The 18,115-nt window shown below is 48.7% G+C and overlaps 2 protein-coding genes across 6 annotated transcripts; both read left to right on the top strand.

Annotated features, from left to right (window-relative positions):
- The first annotated feature begins 1,796 nt into the window (after positions 1-1,796).
- lpar2b (lysophosphatidic acid receptor 2b) lies at positions 1,797-10,011 on the top strand. Of its 3 annotated transcripts, XM_029257842.1 has the most exons (5): positions 1,797-1,834; positions 1,970-2,108; positions 4,586-5,438; positions 6,126-6,391; positions 8,266-10,011. In XM_029257842.1, exons 3-5 carry the CDS (start codon positions 4,688-4,690, stop codon positions 8,356-8,358), a joined length of 1,110 nt encoding a protein of 369 aa, XP_029113675.1. In that variant the 5' UTR covers positions 1,797-1,834; positions 1,970-2,108; positions 4,586-4,687; the 3' UTR covers positions 8,359-10,011. The 3 variants fall into 3 exon arrangements, with proteins under 3 accessions (XP_029113675.1, XP_029113723.1, XP_029113647.1); XM_029257890.1 differs by lacking the exon at positions 1,970-2,108 and having other exon boundaries at positions 1,804-1,915; XM_029257814.1 differs by having other exon boundaries at positions 1,804-2,108.
- Positions 10,012-10,622: 611 nt separating this feature from the next.
- Positions 10,623-17,418, top strand: mvb12a (multivesicular body subunit 12A). Of its 3 annotated transcripts, none has more exons than XM_018728007.2 (10): positions 10,623-11,067; positions 11,517-11,632; positions 11,952-12,035; positions 12,142-12,241; positions 14,253-14,382; positions 14,528-14,620; positions 14,702-14,814; positions 15,819-15,877; positions 17,006-17,065; positions 17,165-17,418. In XM_018728007.2, the coding sequence occupies exons 2-10, from the start codon at positions 11,537-11,539 to the stop codon at positions 17,255-17,257; spliced, it is 828 nt and encodes a 275-aa protein (XP_018583523.1). In that variant the 5' UTR covers positions 10,623-11,067; positions 11,517-11,536; the 3' UTR covers positions 17,258-17,418. The 3 variants fall into 3 exon arrangements, with proteins under 3 accessions (XP_018583523.1, XP_018583522.1, XP_018583521.1); XM_018728006.2 differs by having other exon boundaries at positions 10,628-11,067; positions 11,952-11,987; positions 14,480-14,620; XM_018728005.2 differs by having other exon boundaries at positions 10,628-11,067; positions 14,480-14,620.
- The last annotated feature ends 697 nt before the right edge of the window (positions 17,419-18,115 follow it).

Here is an 18,115-nt window from a genome sequence, read left to right as displayed (position 1 = left end):
CGGTGTAGGGATGAGCCTGTGCCGAAACAGGATGGACTCTGCTGTGCCCCGGTAGTAGCTGATGAGCCGAGATCTTCAGAGACCTTTGGAGTTTCCTCACACGTCTGAAGGAGTAAAGGCGTCGATGAGCCTTCTTGACCATGGCCGATGTGTGCTGCGCCCACTTAGGGTCCTTGGCAACGGCGACTCCTAGGAAGCGAAAGCGGCTGACCCTCTGCACGGCATGCCCTCCGATGTAGACGAGAGCGTTGTCTCTCCCTTCCTCCAAAAGTCCTTCGTTCCGCTGACATTGAGGGAGAGACCGCTCCCTTGGCACCTCTGTGTCCGAAGGCAGATCTCCTCTCCGTGCGCCGTCTCGCCGCTGTTGATGACGAGGCCCGCGGTATGTCCGCAAGTTTCACGATGGGAGTCGGAGCTGTGCCTGTACAGCAGGGGGGCTCGGCGCTCTGCCCTGGGGAGCGCCCCTGTTGAGGGAGGTGGTGCTGCCCATCCACGCATGCTGAGCTCTGCCAGTTCAGAAGTGCAGACCCAGTTTCAGAGGACGGACGGCACTGAGTCCCAGGTCCTGGAGTTTGGCGACCAGTTCTGTAGGCACAACACCGTTGAATGGCGGGCTGTAGCCTGTGAACAGTACTCCAGCATAGCGCTTGTTCTTTGTCCAGCTGTGGCAGGATGCTGTGCTGAGTGAGAGATGTGGCATCGGGCCTAGGTTGGTAGGGACAGCTGGTAGAGTAGCGGTCAGGGTTACTGCTTTTGGATCCAAAAGTCGCAAGTCCGATCCCTGCCCCCGCTGTAGTATCCTTGAGCAAGGTATCCGAAATTGATGGCAGGGTGGGCACAGCGAGTAGCGCTGCTGTCTCACAGCTCCTGGGTGATGCGAGAGGATGTGGGGTTGATCCCTGCTCAGTCTGTGTGGAGTTTGCATGTTCTCCCCCTGTCTGTGTGGGTTTCCTCCGGGTGCTCTGGTTACCTCTCACAGTCCAAAGACATGCTGTCACGTTCCCCCATAGTGTGTGTGAGTGACAGAGAGAGAGAGAGAGAGAGAGAGAGAGAGAGTGTGTGTGTGTGTGTGTTCCACTGATGTATGGACGAGTGACCCAGTGTAAGTAGTGTATCTAGCAGTGTAAGTCACCGCGGTGAATAAGGTGTGTGGGCTGATAACACTACATAGTTTCCATTGGAAATTACTTCGGAGAAAAGTGTCTGGCAAATAAATAAATGTAAAATGTTCCCGTAGAGTGGGGGGCGTAGTGGTGCAGTGGGTTGGACCAGGTCCTGCTCTCTGGTGGGTCTGGGGTTCGAGTCCTGCTTGGGGTGCCTTGCGACGGACTGGTGTCCCGTCCTGGGTGTGTCCCCTCCCCCTCCAGCCTTACGCCCCGGGTTGGGCTCCGCGACCCTGTATGGGACAAGCGGTTAAGAAAATGTGTGTGTGTTCCAGTAGAATTACCTGGCTATAAATGGGTAAAACTGTAACCTTAACCGTGTGAGTTGTTTTGGAGAAAGAAACGTGTCAGCTAAATGACTAAATGTCCTGAGCGTGCAATGAAAGTGTCCCAACATGAGCTTCTCCAAGCATTTCCTCACTGCTGGAGTGAGAGCCACGAGTCCGCAACCACTCCGAATAGTTCGTGACCCGCCCGATCTCTGTACGAGCCGCACACGTGTTCGCCGTGTAGGCTGCGCCGCGTTCTTAACATGACCTTCGTTTCCGTAACGAACGCAGCTGCTCTGCTATTGGTCGTCCTGTTTGGATATCGGCCAATCAGAGGGTGACGAGGCGGGGCTCTGTTCGTTCCAGTCGCTCGAAGGCATCCAGGCGCGTGCGGCGATAAAGGTAACCCGGGGCGCACGCACCCGGCGGCACGAGCCGTCGTTCTCTCGCTTCTGAGAGCGCGCGCGCCTTTCCATAGCACAGGTAAGCAGCGCGAGCAGCAGGAAAGTGCGCCGATCCTTACGTCGCTTTTCTTAGTGACGGCGAAAGGGGACGGAAAGCGGACGGATGGAATAAAAGGACGCGAGGACGGAAAAAAGTCTGCGTTTCGCAGCACTCGCATTTGTCTGCTTTTCGCTGAGGAAGACGGCGGATGCGCGGCGTGAAAGCGCGTGAGGTGAGAAACCGCGCGCTTCGTTTGTACATGTCACGATGATAAAGTCTTAGTTATGTGGCCGATTATTTCACCGTGAAACACGAGAAACGCGCGGTAAAAGTGAGTTTAGTAGCACTTCGTCGTTTGCCGAGGTACGAGTCAGTCCACAGTGCGAGCGTTTGTAAATCGAATTATTATCGTGTTCCTTTCACTTTGTCAGTTTGTGGCTGTGAGAAAGTTCGAGTGAAAAAGTGCGTCGAGAGAGGAGACAGGACTCAGAAGTGCTTTCGGAGGGAGTGCTTTTCCCAGCTCCTCTTTCCCCCCCACAGCACAGCTCCTTTTCAGCTCTTTCCCACAGCTCTTTTCCCAGCAGCTCCTTGAGTCCTTCCCACAGCTCCTTTTCCCCGGTGCCTCCTTATGTGAGCGGCCAGGCAGCGGGGGCCACAGTCCTTGGAGCCACGGCCTTGGGACGGAAGGTGTCGGGTTCGAATGTGCCTCCCCCTTCTGCTGCCGGAGCAAAGCTGACCAGCCCTGCCGTGTGAAAGGGTGAAGCGGAGAGGAGCGGCGGGAGGAGAAGGTCCTGCTAGCCAAAAAGTGCCCCTTTCGCTGTGCTCTGCTCCTGGCGCTCGGATCATCAGCCGGGTTCTCTGTGCCGCCGCGCGACACACCTGCCGCTAAAAGGTGTCGTCAATCCCTGGCGCTGCGCTCGGAACCCTACCCAGCTGTCTGTAGCGCGGCGCTTTGGGGCGGAACCCATGTCCAACTGTCACCGAAGTGCGCCGTTGTGAAAAGTGGCGCCGCGCACTGCTCTTTGCTCATGTGGCCAGCAGTGGATGAGAAATGTAATGGGAATTGTGCCAAGCTTAATTATACAGTAGATGTAGCTATTTACCATGCGACTGACATCCTATTATGATGAACCGGGGTGTGAGTGAATGAATCCGCGTGTAAAGTTGCACCTACCACAAAGGAGCTGTATGAAGCTGTGCTCTGTGTGCGGGGCATCCCGTTATTATCCCCCAGCGGGCTAGGGTCAGAGAAGTGGATCGAGTCATTGGTGTCTTATCGGAGACAAACCGTTCCTCCCTCCCGACGCGCTCGGCAAAGCAAACAGTGGTTTCCGCAATGAACCGGAGCGTTCCGGTTCCGCACCTGTTCCGTAGCTCTCGCGTGTGGCTCGGCTCTGGAGCAGCCCTCTGTTGGCGCAGCATGGGAGCCGTGGCCGTTCTGTTCGCTGCGCTAACTTGGACTTGTGGCTGCTGCCGTCGGCACGGGTAGAGGCGGACGCGGGTGTGTCCGCCCCATAATGACAGGCCTCCTTTGAAACTGCTCTTTACCCGTTCGGTCTCGTTCTTTCGGACACGGTATTGACTTGGGTCACGGGGCATGCATGCTGCGTCTCTGTCCTGTGTGTGTTGGCGGGCCTTTGCCGGGTACACAGTCTGCTCCTGTGTCCCACACCGAAGGCTTTGTCAGCTGCATGTAGTAGTGATACTAGAAGAAGGTGCTCAAGGGAATGTCTAAACACCCCTGGCCCTCAGGCTCTTGTGGTCTCGCTGAAATGTGTGCTTGCATGGATAGCCATTGCAAGCGGCTTGGGACCACAGATGCAGGGGAGTGTACAGCACTGGCAGCCACTGCTTTGGAGAGCGTGGGCTTCGCTCCACATAGTATGATAGCACCTTGAAGGGCAGAAGATGGCTGCAGGTGTGTTCAAGAGAACTGGGTCTGGAGACTCATGGAGATCTTTGTGCAATGCGAACCTTCTTCAGTGGTGCTCTTCTTGCTGTGGACTGATCGTGTTGTGCTGGTTGCTCACCTTCCCTGTCCAGGGCTGTATGACGCGTGTAGCTGGAGCAGCCGGAACGCGTTCCAGGGGCACAAGATGTAGCTCATGTAGCCATCCTCAGTAAAAACACTCCTTGGCTATGAGATTATGTCTGGTGATTTTTAAATCTCTCTGCAGGTGACAAATGTGACCTTTGATTCTATGAGTAAAATCCCGGGAGCTGAAGAGCTTTGGAGGTGTGCCTGGCGCAGTGCTAAAGTAGTCTGATCCTTGTCGGAACACAATGCTTTTCTGTTTTCGGTGACTAAATCTAAAAATAGAGATTGTATATGGAGTTGCGCTGGGCTCTATCCTCGTTCCCTTGAAGTTCTTTCTTTACCTTTTCTACTCCATTTTCATTTCAGCTTTAGTGTTACAGGAAGATGAGCCAGTTTTCTTGTAGCTTCCACATGTTAAGTCTCTATGTATTTCTAATAGTACTTTGTCTGCTGTCCATTTGTATTGCTCTGATTCTCTCTTCTCACCTTGGGCGTGCAGATATTTGTATGTTTAGCGGATAGTGTTAATTTTTATTTATTTATTTTTTTTAAAGAAATGGGGTGCACATGAGCACAGGTCCCCACTGAAGTAAGGATGTGCACCCAAAGAAGGGAATGAAAGCGCTGGATGACATCTCCTTTAATCAGTCTTCCTTCTTTCCCCCTCCCAGCACATCCACCTTCTCCACAGCTGCTCTAGGACCCTCTGAGTCCCAGAGACTGTGCCCACTGCTGACCACTCATATTCTCCTGAGCCTATCCTCAGAACCAGGATGGCCATTGAGTCGAACCAGGTGTCCCAGTGCTACGACAACCAAACTGTGGAGTTCTTCTATAACAAGAGCGGCAAGTTCATCAGCCCCATGTGGCGAACACGTGACTTTGTCGTGGTGGGACTAGGCCTCACGGTGTGTGTGATCGTCATCCTCGCCAACATCCTTGTCATGACCGCTATAATCATCAACCGCCGCTTCCACTACCCCATCTACTACCTGTTGGGTAACCTGGCAGCAGCAGACCTCTTTGCTGGCCTCGCCTACCTGCACCTCATGTTCCACACAGGTCCCTGGACCATACGATTAACCCCATACCGTTGGTTCCTGCGCCAAGGCCTCATTGACACGAGCCTCACAGCATCTGTTGTGAACCTGCTCGCTGTTGCCTTGGAGCGCCACCAGACCATTTTTACCATGCAGCTGCACAGCACCATGAGTGTCCGTCGTGTCCTCCTGCTTATCCTGGCCATCTGGACCGTAGCTGTTCTGCTCGGCCTGGTGCCTACCATGGGCTGGCACTGCTTGTGTAACCTGCCTGCCTGCTCCACCATGGCACCCATGTACAGCCGCAGCTACCTGGTCTTCTGGGCCGTGCTCAACCTGCTCACCTTCTCCATCATGGTGGCCGTTTACACGCGCATCTTCTGGTATGTGCGCCACAAGAGCCGGCGTATGTCGCAGCACACCACAAATGCCAGATACCGGGAGACTGTGATGAGCCTCATGAAGACAGTCACCATGATCCTGGGTAAGCACACCCTCGGTGTATTTACAGTATTACCATGTTTATGGAAACTCTGTCACTTAATGTGTGTACATACTGAGAAGAACACAAGCACACTGTGAAATGTCATTTTACTAGTGCACAGAGATGCCTGTGACCTACATCCTTTTGTGGGATTTAGTCCCCCCCCCCCCTCCGTCACCACATGCTTCCTGTAAGACACTGAAGCTGGTCTTGGAATGAGCGTGCGTGTGTGTTGTGGGGGGGGGCTACATCACTACTTGTATACTGACAGACGGCTAACTCGCACATGCCTGCTTGAACGTGTATTCGTGCCTTTGCTGAGGAAATGAAACTATTGTGTGACTATGCAAGTTGTTACACAGCTACATGCCTTTATACTTTTCCAGCAGTTCAGTTACACCCCCAATGTCGTGGGTGTATTAAATGGAACAGGAACCTCCGTGATGCAGCAGTGGCACTGTAAACACACTTAATTTCAATGGTGCTGGCAGCAGTTTGTCTCTTGTTTACCAACAAGAATTTGAGATGAAGGTAGAGCAGAGTAAACCTTTCTCTCTCTCACACACTCAAATTATAGCAGAGTTAAGTATGTTGATTCTGCACTGTTTCGCTTGGGGTTTTGGTTTACTGAGAATTGAACTGTGTGCATATGTGCAAAGAAACTGATGTGCTCCCATCCCCTCTCAGGAGCCTTTGTGATCTGCTGGACACCTGGCCTTGTTGTGTTGCTGCTGGATGGGCTCCACTGCATCCCCTGCCAGGTGCTCAAGTATGAGAAGTACTGTCTAGTTCTGGCAGAGTGCAACTCGCTCATGAACCCCATCATCTACTCATACCGCGACGAAGATATGAGGCGTACCTTCAAGCGCATCTTGTGCTCCCTGTGCGGGAGAGGACGGGGGCGCCACTGGGGGACAGTCTCGGGGATCCGCTTCAACACTCAGGAGGAAGAGGTACTCTCTCAAAGCATCGGCCTTTAAACAGAACCCCTTGACACTGTGCACTCTTAATTTCACGAAGGATCTTCCCATATCCAATTAAATCACACCTCTGGGACCCTCCTGTATCCTGTGAAATCACACCCAGAAATCTACTGGGGGAAAACCTGTATCCAGGAAACCACACAGCTAAATCGTATAATTGTTGTTATATGTTAACGAGTCAAAGCAACTCTGCTGACAAATGAGGAGCTTTGCAGTAATGTGTTCTGAGTATGTCAATGATGAGTGAGTGCTTTGTTGCCCTTCAGCCTCTACTCAGGTCTGGAGAGAAGAGCAGCTGGAAGTTGTGTGGGAACCAGTTACCTGCTATGAGGAAGACTTGGGTTGAGAAAACAAGTGTATCAATAACTGACAAAGAGCTTTAGCTACAGACAGGACTACAGACACACAGCTTATGTGTTTCATAACACCATGTTGCTGTTTCACATCCTTCAAGTAGCTGCCTTCAAAAGCAATATTCAAGTAGGAAATGCATAATCATAGCAGATGGTGTTGCACTCCTTTATGAAAGGGTGCTGGGAGATGAGAAAAGAAGTGATTATGAAAGTGGGAGGGATTCAGCGGCTCTGCTGGACTATTGATTTCGAACCCTTGTGACTGGGCCTCTTAACCGATGAACCAGGTAAAATAAGTGAGTGGTCCAATTTAATAGTTCCCTACAGGTGGAGGGAGCAGCTAGAAGGTGAAGGATCTTGGCCTGGGAGAGGTTAGGCTGTAGGTGGCGATCTATCATCAAAGCTGTGATATGTGGGGAAACATCTTTCGTTGCAAGGGGAAAAGAGAATAAAAGCTCTAGAGAGTATTGAACCCCGGACTGTGATTCTGCAGACAGTGAGAGAGCTGCAATACAAGATAAGTGAATTCATAAAAAGGAAATAAGTTTGTGGATGGAGCTGAAAGGTGGAAGTCTGAGGTGGGATAGCAGTATGACTTTGCCCTTGGCCTGTGTTCACAGGCTGAGAGGGAGAGGGGCAGTTCTGCGTAGCTTACAGCAAGATGGACGGTTGCGTGGCCGTTTCCATTGTTGCTGTGGAGCTGATCTACGGCGTAACGGTGACCACACTGTTCTGGTGCCATTACCTGTTTTACCACATGTGTAACGTAGTAAAACAGTGTATCTGCGTTTAGCAGCACCCAAAGGAGTGTGTACTGCTTAGGTGCCGCAGTCCATCCTATGAACAGGGGAAAGATTGTATTGGCTGTTGTTACTTCACTACTGTAGCTTTTCCTCATACATACTGAACATGTATCCATGTATATTGGTTGTGCTCACGGAGCTGGACTTGTGCCTGGGTTCAGCGAGAGCCTTATTGGTGGACAGGTGGGGGTAAGGTGATCGTACACCTTTTGAGGACTAGAACAGCACTGGGTCTGTAGCGGGAAGCCCACAGTGCACCAGAGGGCTCAGCATTGGCACAGTAAAGTGGATGCCACACTAACTCTTAGGCTCAGCTATCAGTCCTGATGCTCCGTTACCACAGTAAAAACAAGATGTTGGAGTTTCCGAAGAGAATGAGTGAGGTCTGATATGGCAATCTGAGCAGGTGAGTCAGTTTAGGGACAGCCCTTGCTGCAGGGGTCAGTACACTGATACATGCACACTGTCACTCAGTCACTGACTCGCACACACTTATGCTTGCTGGTACTGAGTGAGAACAGGAAGTGAGTGAAAACAAGTGTGTTTTGCACATGGGTATTTTCCTGTCGACTGAAATATCAAGAGTGAGTGTGTCTGGTTCAGTTCCTGTGACACCTCTGGGGTTTTGTGTGTGCGCGTGCGCTCCTCTGCTGTGTACTACAGTAGGTGTATGTGTTTGTGTCTGCAGGGGGACCAGAGCCACGATGCTGACCGTGTGACAAACGGCACCCGCCTCATGCTGACCGATGGGAGGGATATGCTCTCCTCCTCTGAAGGCTGAGCTCCACCTTTTCATCTGTGCCCCACCCTGTCCTCACCAGGGTACATTCCATGGTGAATTCACACAGGACACTTGCTTGGCTCTAGCAGCCGGGACTCTGGTGGCCGCCAGAGGGGTGTCCTGTTCACAGCCCAGGCCCCAGCTTCCGTATGTCTGCAGAAAAGAGAAACTGTTTAGTAGAACGTTATGATGCAGTTGAGCACTTCTATTATGTTAATGTCTCATGAAAGCACAAGTTTTTACCCTGAATTGTACACTGATGTTGATTGTTACTGTTGTAGGGTGGGTGCTGATTTTTCTATGCCAGGGTCATTCTAGTGACCTGGTGGCTGAAAGACACTAGCGAGGAGCCTGAGCCATGCTTCTCCCCCTCTTAACACACAGACACATGTGCTCCCACCCCCTAAGTCACACATGCATAAACATGCACGGAATCCTGGGCCAAACTGAAAGAAGGAATTCATCTCCCAACTGGCACACATCCATTCTACCCTTGTAAAGAGGGAGGTGTACACAGGGCACAAGGAGCAGGATGCTGGCATCTCCCCAGCAGGAGGATGATAATGAGGGATGCTTTACCCTAGCTGCCTAGAGAGGATTCACTGCAGTTTGGCCTGGCTTAGACCACCCATTCCAGGGGTTATGAACACCTGCAGCCACAGACATTCTCCAGGTGGAGGATGATCATGCAGCAATACATATATATTTCACAGCTGCTCAGCTCCTGCCTGATTCATAGTTCCTGGTGTTTGTGTAACAGAAGGGGGAAGTGTGAATCCTCTGGGCAAGCACCACCCGTAGATGGTCGCCCTAGCCCCCCAGCACTGTTAGGTAGGTTAGTGGCACTAGTCCCTCCTAGCGCACTTTGCCAGCATCCCCAGAGAGCTGAGTATTGAAAAGGGCTGCTTCCGCATAGTGGTGCACACTGCAGGGGAGAATGATGACACTTGCTCTGCTCTCTGCCCATTACTAGATCATGTGCAGTTGAGAAGAGAACAGAATGGCTGGGCTCTTCGCCCCCGGGCCGAGCCCTCAGGAAGAACATGCAGCTCTGTTCGCACACGAACGTGCGTCTCGTACGTGCACCTGATACGTGTAGCTGTGAGAAAAGCACAGCTACTGCAGCTGCAAAGCATGCCATGGAGGTGCTAGTTACTTCCCAGCTGCAGGCCCTCACCCTTCTATTTACCATGTTGCAGATGAGTGTCGGCAATCAGGAGTGTGAAGGGCTGCTCCTGCACTGGAACGAATTGCATGTGTTGTAATTACCAGGTTCTCTTTGCTTGCTGAAGCAAAGGTCTAGAAATCTTGATAAACTGAAAAGCGTATATGTCACTTCCTTTACTTGATTTAGCATAACAATGTCTCCAATTTGACTGTAAGGACCACAGCTTTTTTTTTTTTTTTTTAAAAAAAAAAAACCAGATTAGTTTTGTCGAGAAAAAATGTGAGGCTCAATGTGCACACATCACATAATGTTTTCGTGACTTTACAGACTTGCCCTCCTACCTCTTTATTCTCACATGCCTTTTACTTACTTTCTTTAAAATTCCCTTTGATTTGTTGGCTTTGTTTAGAAAACAGGTAAAATGTACTATATTATAAAAACATTTCTGATGGGTTGCAGAATTGTGAACACGCACACATTGTCTGACACCGCTTGTCCCAAGCTTGCAGCAGCCGGAGCCTAACTCAGCAACACAGGGTGCAGGACTAAAGGGGGAGGGGACGCACCCCGGATGAGACGCCAGTCTGTCACAAGGCACCCCAAACAGGACTTGGTCAAGCCCACTGTGCCACTGCACCTCCTGAACTGTGAAAAGTCATCGGTTACAATTTCCCATCCCTGTTGCCCTATGACAGGGCAGTGATTCAATGTGGACGCTGCCTTGTTGCCCCTGGCAACGGGAGCCCTCCTAGCCTCCTCGGTCCTACCCCTCAGTTGTAGTGTCCAGTCTGCCATCCAGTGGACACATTAGTGTTGTTCAACCCTGTACATTTAACCGTTACCACAGTTGCATTACGTTAGTTTCTCACGCGCAAGAGGGAAACATGATGTCACCAGTATGGTCAAAGCTCTAGGTACGACTGACGTGAGATGATAATGCAGATTCCGGCACTTTTCAGCCCAGTCTGCAGCTTTGCTTCCAGTACTTCCAGAAATACGTGGCATTGTCGAAATATATGTGAAATAATTTTTATATTATGTAGCCCGTAGTGCCTCACGGTGCTTGCGAGTTTCTGTGATATACTGTATTATGCTAATGCATCTGTAGATTGTAGTAATATAAATACTTTGTTTTCACGTAGAAGTGTGAGGAAACAGATGTGTAATCCTTCCCATGTGGGAGTATATTTATATTAGCACTTAACTTTTGTTACGTTTACATGTCCTCTTTAGTGCAGTATTCCAATACCACGAAGGAAGTGTTCTGGTTAGGGAAAATGTTTAAAAAAAAAAAAAAAAAAAATCCCCTGCTGGCTGTCGGGAAATTGAGTCCGATATACGACTACACGTTTTGTACGTCTTACTGGCCACCATCGCACCAAACTGAAAACGAGCCAATCAGGGGTGGGACGTCGCCCTGCTGCCTGTCGGGAAGTTGAGTCCAGGATTTACTTCCTGCTACATCGACGGGGAAAAAACTCGGCTTACTGGAACCTCCGGGAAAAAGTAACATAAAAGATATAGTTTCTTTTTCAGACACAGTGAGTATCGTTTATATTGTTTATGATCATTTATTAAAGTAGCGAGAATTATGGCCGTGTGTAGTAGATATTTTAAGAAGATCATGTCCAGTCCAGTTTGACTCGAGGACCGGCCGGGCAGAAAGTGAATCCATGATCATGGAAAATTCGGTGTCGAAGGAAAAACATAAACTTATGAAAAGAAATCGAATGATAGTTAAACGGGTGATAGCTGATACTGAATGAAGTAAATGTTTAAAAGTCGACTTTAGCATGCTCTTTGTGTGTGTGTGAGCCCAGGTGTGTTTGTGTCTTTTAAACCGACTTACCGAGTGTTTATCGGTTTTTCAGTTTGTCGGTTTTAGTTTAGTGGATTCTCCTTCACCGCAGTATTGTGTTGCTCTGTAATAAAGTTCTTGTTATTGAGTTACAGTGTATTAAAGTTATTATTACACTGTAAACTGTACCAGGCAGGTTTCACTGACCCCAGATGTCTGTGCACGAGGCCAGCAGCGCCCCCTGTCGGCCGCTCACGGCAGTAGCCTGGACCTCCAGCGGCAGCACCTGTCCCAGGGACTTCACTTTGGTGGGTGGGTCCGGGGCGTGGCTAGCGGTGGGCGGGGCCGCGGTGGGCGGGGTTCCGACGTGTCGCTCGTACTGTAGCCATTCAGAGGTTAAAATGAGCTCTCCAAATAGAAAGTTAATGTGGGGAAAGTGTTACAAGAGGTTCTGAAGCCTATAAAAAACTGAAATAAAGTGCTATAAGGCCATCGCTCACAGCTGTTACTATATATATATATGCTTTTTATTCAGTGTAAATACAAAACTGATGTTGTTACAGGGACTTATTTGTGAATGCTGGCCTCACGAGACTTGGTAAAAGAAATAATCTCTCTCTCATGCAGATCAGCACAACCCATGATGGAGCAACAGCCAACTTTGTGCGTGGGTTTGGTGTGAAGGCGGGGTACTATTTGTGTTACAGCACAGTGAGTCACTTTTGACTTGGTGCTTCCTGTGTTACAGTATAGTCGGTCACACTGTCTGTGGTGTTATTGATAAAAATGGTAACAATGTCCTGGACTCTCCCCTCAGAACCCGACAGGGGGCAGTGTTGTTTCAGACATCCAGCTCATCTCTGAGAAAGACCCCATGCCCCATGGGTACTGCTACATCCCTGAATACCTGGAGCCGAGTGAGTGAAAGGATTCCTTTACAGACAGGCTCCCTCTTTCTCACACGCACGCACGCACGCACACACACACACACACACACACACACACACACGTGTGTTGTGCATGTTAGTTCACCCATCACAGTTGATGGCCACCATCTCATCGATCTTTTGCTGCACTTTGGGTCTTTCCAGTTTATATTGTTGGTATTCCGGTGAGTGCAAAGATGTCCGACTCAGCCAGTCAGCTGGGAATAGGGACATACGAGACGGGGATTCCGATGGCTATTTTCTCTACGTCACAGTCTTGCATTCTTGCCTTTTTACTTTAACATTCTGTACGGTGCCTGTTTTGCACTTGATTTCTGCTCCTGCTTTCCCAGCAGAGTGCCAGACCTGCTAACTGCGTGCCAGTGTTCCCTGGGATTCATGGTCATTTCCTACACATTTAAATGAGGTTTTGACTGTGCCCTTGTAGTTCTTGTTCTCTTGGGCTACAAGCTCCTTTAGCATTATCAGCGTGGTACAGGCGTTTCAGGAGGCTTTGGTCTGACATCTTCACAAAGTAGCTGTTCCAACAAAGCTGAATCTGCTTCAGCATCACGAAGATGCTGTGCGTGCAGTTCTGTCCCAAGGCTTTTCACAGGTGTTTCTCTTCTAGAACAGGTTGCGGATCGAGGTCAACTTTGAGGTTTCCGATGAGATGCGTTTCTTGTTGATGACTAGACTTGGCGTCTCTCCTTGGAAGTGAGACTGGACACAGTAGCTATCCAAAACATTCTTCTGTGTATTGTGTGCGCCACAACTCGTTGCTGGTTCACATTTGTGTCCGTCACTCCACCAGTTGGGGTGTATTTGGGGCTCAGGTAGCAGTGCTCCGTTTGATGGAATGAAAGTCGATCCAAGTGTATAACTTCACGCAGATGCACATTCCTCATTGATCCTCTGCCTTTCTCAACCGGTGTCCCACAGGGCTCAGTACTGGGTCCTCTTCTCTTGTCGATTTACACCTCCTCCCTAGGCCTGATCATGGTCTCCCATGGATTCAAACACCGCTGCTACACTGATGATACCCAGCTCTTCCTCTCCTTTCCACCTGGAGTGTCAGACATTTCTGCATGGATGTCTGATCACCACCTCCAACTCAACCTCTCTAAAACAGAGATCGTTCACCTCCCAGCTGGCCTGTCCTCCTGTCACAATTTATCGGTCGAGCTGGACAACTCACTCATTTTGCCTACCTTCTCAGAACTGCTGAAACTCTGTCTACATTCAAGAAGGGTCTGAAAACTCATCTTTTCCGGACCCATTTCGCCCAGGATCTCTCCAGCTCATGTATGGTTCATGCACCGTAACTTCATGATCATCCCCAGATAAGCCTTTACACAGCCGCTACTCCGGCATTGTATGTGAATGTTATGTACTGTTGAAGAAAACAAATTGTAGGAAGGTGATCAGGATTAATCTATCCTGCATTTTATGCACCTACTTGAGGTATGAACATCAATGCATCAAGTGTAAAGTAATAAACTAGGTTTGCTTAAGAATCACAAGTCTGCAACTACGTCTCTTTCTCCTAATATAGTGAAGAAATTGTATTTTCTCTGAGATGTACGTCGCTTTAGAGAAAAGCGTCTTCTAAATAAATACATGTAAATGTAAATGATCCCACCTGACACCCAGCTTTCACTGGTGGCTCCATGCATCTGTACCACACACAGTGGCCACATTGTGGTAAACACCTTGACTGCTGGGCTCAACCAGGTGAGAGTAGCCCGCAGGGTTTGAGATTGCAGTATCTGCTTTCCACAAATATGTCTATGCGAGTGTGTGACGTCTGGCTTGGCTTGTTTCAAATACTTTATTAAACTTTGTGAAGTCTGGCTAGGCGGATCGGGTGGACGAGAGCAACACATACATACACACTCTCAGATACAGACAGTATTCCTCAAGTGCTGTGTAAGGTGCGTACTGATGTTTTACGCTGATGACTCTCTCTTTCCCGTGTGTATGTGTCTTTGTGAACCACCAGAGACCTCCGTGTTTAAGAAGAAGAGAGTATGTGTGCGTCTTGTCCCTCTGGGCAGTGTGGAAATGGCTGTGCTGGACATCAGAGTGACGGCCAAGAGCAAAGTGGTACTGCAGCACTACACTTGTCTGGGGTCAGTACTATCTTATACACACACACTATCCCTGTGGGTTGTGTATGTAAGGAAGCATCCGTCTCTCTGGCATCTGTGATGCGTGTGTCTCCCTCAGTGACATCCACGGGTACGTTCTCTGGTCTAAGAAGGGGCCCTTCTCCAGCCCTACCCCCCAGGCCAAGCCGCGTAGCATCACCCTGGACATCCGCCAGATGTCCCTGGATGAGCCACCCCCACCCCTACCGCTGAGACCCAGGTAACAGTGCCCCCCACAGGCCACTGAGGGCCTTAGTCCCACTGGAATGCTAACCAGCGTCATCATGTCCTGTCTTCGTAGCAATGGTCCACCTGCACCCCCAGTTGGGAAGCTTAGCCATCGCCGTAGTAACTTGGAGACCAGAGACTTGTCGGAGAACCTGTATGACAGCAGTAACATCAACTCTGTTTCAGGTGTGTATGTGTGCCTGTGTGTAGGCATGGTGTACAGGAAGTGACATGTCTTCTCATCATCTTCTTTTATTTTCTCCTCCTCCTCCTGCCCACTGTCCTCTGTGGTGCTTTGGTGTTACTCAAGTAAGAAGTCTGCTGTGAATGCGTGTCTTGACTCAGTTGCATTTGGGTCACAGCTTTGCTGTACGTAGTGCTGCCTTTAGGCTACAGTCCTTCTAGTTGTTCTATGATGTTAAATTTTTACGGTAAAATACAGTACACTTATTCCTCAATTATTTGCTATGACAATGTGGTCAATATGGCGTATTGTTTTTTGTTAACATAAAGCAGCATTAAACGCTACTCTACAATAATTGAAAATGAAAAATAATTCATTTCCACAACCTCCTATCATTCGGTTGTGCCTGGCTTATATGTGTGAGATGGTGCCATATTGCCCCTGCACATCAAGTACCAGAAAAATGAATCATTGGAGGATGAGCCGCAGTGTAATGGAGCATCATGTGAGGAGAAAGTATTAAAAAATGATTCATCTTAAATATCAACTGTGTGTTTTATGGTAAACTTTAAAAAAAAAAAAAAACATGGCCACAAGAATGACACTGATGTATCATAAACAGCAAACATGTTTGCCAGCATCTGGATTAAGTTTGCAGTCAAAATGGTGTAATTGCAGAAATGTACCTGTATTTATTCACTGAGTGGATTCTAGCTATAGTAATGATACTTAAAAAATGCTGACAAATGAGTTGGGAAAACTGCTTCATCCCTGCTCCCCCACCCCCCTGTCTAAGAGTATTTCACTGTCGATAAGGGAGAAATTTTAGGAATGAAACCAGTGAAGAAAATAAACTTGGATGGAAAATGTTTGTATTGTCAAAACTTTGTAAGCCTGATGTTCTCACCTCAAGGTACATCTGTACAGAGTAACTATGTAGTTATAACTGGGTATGACTGTACCATGAATGAAATGCTCAGCTTGTCTCACTGTCCTCATTCTGCAGCCATGGATGGGGTCCCCTTCACCCTCCACCCCAAATTTGAGGCACAGCCCAAAGGACATGTGAGTACCACTGAATTAGTCCTCCAGGAGTCATACGGCCGTCCTGACAGCTCTGTGAGGCTGAGCTCGTGTTACAGATAAATTTTCCATCCATCCATTCATCCATCCATTTCAGTAACCACATGTAAATGCCTTTCCCACCTGTCTCCTAAAAGGGTGCTGCTTTACCAGAACATGTTCAGGGTATCAGATAATTTTAGCAGTGTGACTTATGAACAAATGCTTCCAGGGAGATTTTTAATGGTACTCTAAGAAGTGGTGGTTCCTGTATATTTTTAGAGGACTTTTGAAAGAATTGTTACTTTACTTGAAAAAACATATATAGTTTAGCTGTATGTACACACACTGAAGGGTATGACAGGACCACACAATACATGCAGAATAGCGGCTGCTTCTAGATCTGGTGGGCAGGAAAAGCCGATCCTCTACAGCCCCTGAGCTGCTCCTTGGCCACGGGTTTGAGTCCAGCTCCGGGTGTCTGGAGTTTGCATGTTTTAGATATGCACAGGAGGAGGCACTGTGAGGGCACTTCTGTTCCTCCCTTTCCTGGAAGCAGCACGCATACAGCTATCGAGTAGAAAAATGTCATGTTTCCAGATAACGATGGGGATTATTTGATGAAAGGAACTGATACTTCAGTAAAAAGCCAGTAGCTGAGGTAAATGGCATACTGTACCATGCTTGCCATGCAGCAGCTCAGTGACTCTATGGGGCTGAGCTTCGGGGAGCTTCTTCCCCACTTGGCTTTTTACACTACATTTACATTTATTCATTTAGCAGACGCTTTTGTCCAAAGCAGCGTATATCTCAGCAAAAGTACAATTTATGCATTACATTAAGAGAAGGAGACATAGCTGCAGACATGAAAGTCTCAGGCAAACCTAGTTTGTTACCTACCACTTGCTGCACCAAGGTTCATCGTTCGAGTAGGTGCATAAAACACAGGACAGACAAATCCCGATACCCTCCCACTAATTTTTTTTTTTAATTTATTTTTTTTTAAATATTATAAGATACACAAGTAAGCAAGTACAATGCTGGAGTAATGGCTGAATAAAGGTTGTATCTGCGGAACTAGTAAATCAGACAGAGTTGCTGTTCTCCTGTCTCCTGTCCTTCTGTCTCCAGGTCCCTGAGGACTCCCTGAAGGACATTCGCATCAAGTCAGTGCAAGAGATTGAGAACGAGGTAAACCCTGGTAAAGGTGCCAGTAACTCTTTTGAGTCCTTCTACATCTACTGTGTCAGTGGTAAGAGTGTGAAAGTTCTTCATGGCTTTATCCCACAGTACAACTACACTTTTCTGGTGGAGGAATCGGCTGCAAGTCGTACTCGGCACAGAGCCTCCCTTTCTGCCCAAAGCTCCAACTCCACAGCTTAAGACCCCACCTCCATCCCAGAAACACAACCTACGACAGGTGGAAAGCCTCCATGAGTGACCTCAACACTGAACACCACATTCCTGCAATTACCCCGAAGGGTGAAGATCTCAGTTCCATAATCGCCCCCCAAAAGTCTTTTTAAAGTCCTTCCTCCTATTATCACGCCCCCCCCCCCCCCCCCCCCCCCCCCCCACAGCTAACCCCTAACCCCGAGGCCTAACCCAGTGCCACTGAGCCGAAGAGCACCGAGTCCTACGGATCTTAGCGGCTATAATGATGATGTGCACTACGCTACAGTCCAGAGGTGACATTCACACGGTCTGCACGGTGAGACAGAGTAAGGCACGCTGTCACAGAGCACCACCAACATACCGAATTGCTACATTTAGCTCTTATATATGTGTTTTATTTATCTTTAATTGTAAAATGTTGGGAATGCATTTTATGGGGTCATCTTACCTTGTGTGTATCTTTGGTAGTGTCTCACAATTGAAATTCTATTTTAATGACATTCTTGACAAGTGAAGGAAACACTTCTGCAATATGTTTCATGTATGTTTTTACTGTTTATTATGGGGCATGACAGTAATAAAGACCAAATACTCAGGCAATAAAATGTTGTTCCTTTCTGCATAAATCTCACCATTTTCAGATGAACCTTGGGAACTATGAGCAGATCAGCATTTTGAGAACAAAGAATAAGGTTTGGCATGTGTCTTGTAAAGAGACTGGTGAGGTGAGGTAAGATGGTGCTGGACACCAGAGTGCCTTGTAGGTTATGAGGAGAATCTTGAAGTCACATCTGTACAGTATGAGTAGCCAGTACAGGGAGCGAAGAATTGGCCTGACATGGCAAT

This window comes from Scleropages formosus, chromosome 1 (genome assembly GCF_900964775.1).
Source record: "Scleropages formosus chromosome 1, fSclFor1.1, whole genome shotgun sequence".
Classification (NCBI taxonomy): Eukaryota; Metazoa; Chordata; class Actinopteri; order Osteoglossiformes; family Osteoglossidae; genus Scleropages; species Scleropages formosus.
Note: the sequence above shows the minus strand (reverse complement) of the source record. Positions and strands in the feature narration are given on the sequence as shown.

Bases quoted from the DNA above. Each gene is read 5' to 3' on its own strand.
- mvb12a (XM_018728005.2), top strand. From the start codon at position 11,537: ATGTCTGTGCACGAGGCCAGCAGCGCCCCCTGTCGGCCGCTCACGGCA. The intron at 14,383-14,479 runs GTCAGTACTATC...TGTCTCCCTCAG, and splicing joins CAGCACTACACTTGTCTGGG to TGACATCCACGGGTACGTTC. The intron at 14,815-15,818 runs GTGTGTATGTGT...CTCATTCTGCAG, and splicing joins TAACATCAACTCTGTTTCAG to CCATGGATGGGGTCCCCTTC.
- lpar2b (XM_029257842.1), top strand. From the start codon at position 4,688: ATGGCCATTGAGTCGAACCAGGTGTCCCAGTGCTACGACAACCAAACT. The intron at 5,439-6,125 runs GTAAGCACACCC...ATCCCCTCTCAG, and splicing joins GACAGTCACCATGATCCTGG to GAGCCTTTGTGATCTGCTGG. The intron at 6,392-8,265 runs GTACTCTCTCAA...TTGTGTCTGCAG, and splicing joins TCAACACTCAGGAGGAAGAG to GGGGACCAGAGCCACGATGC.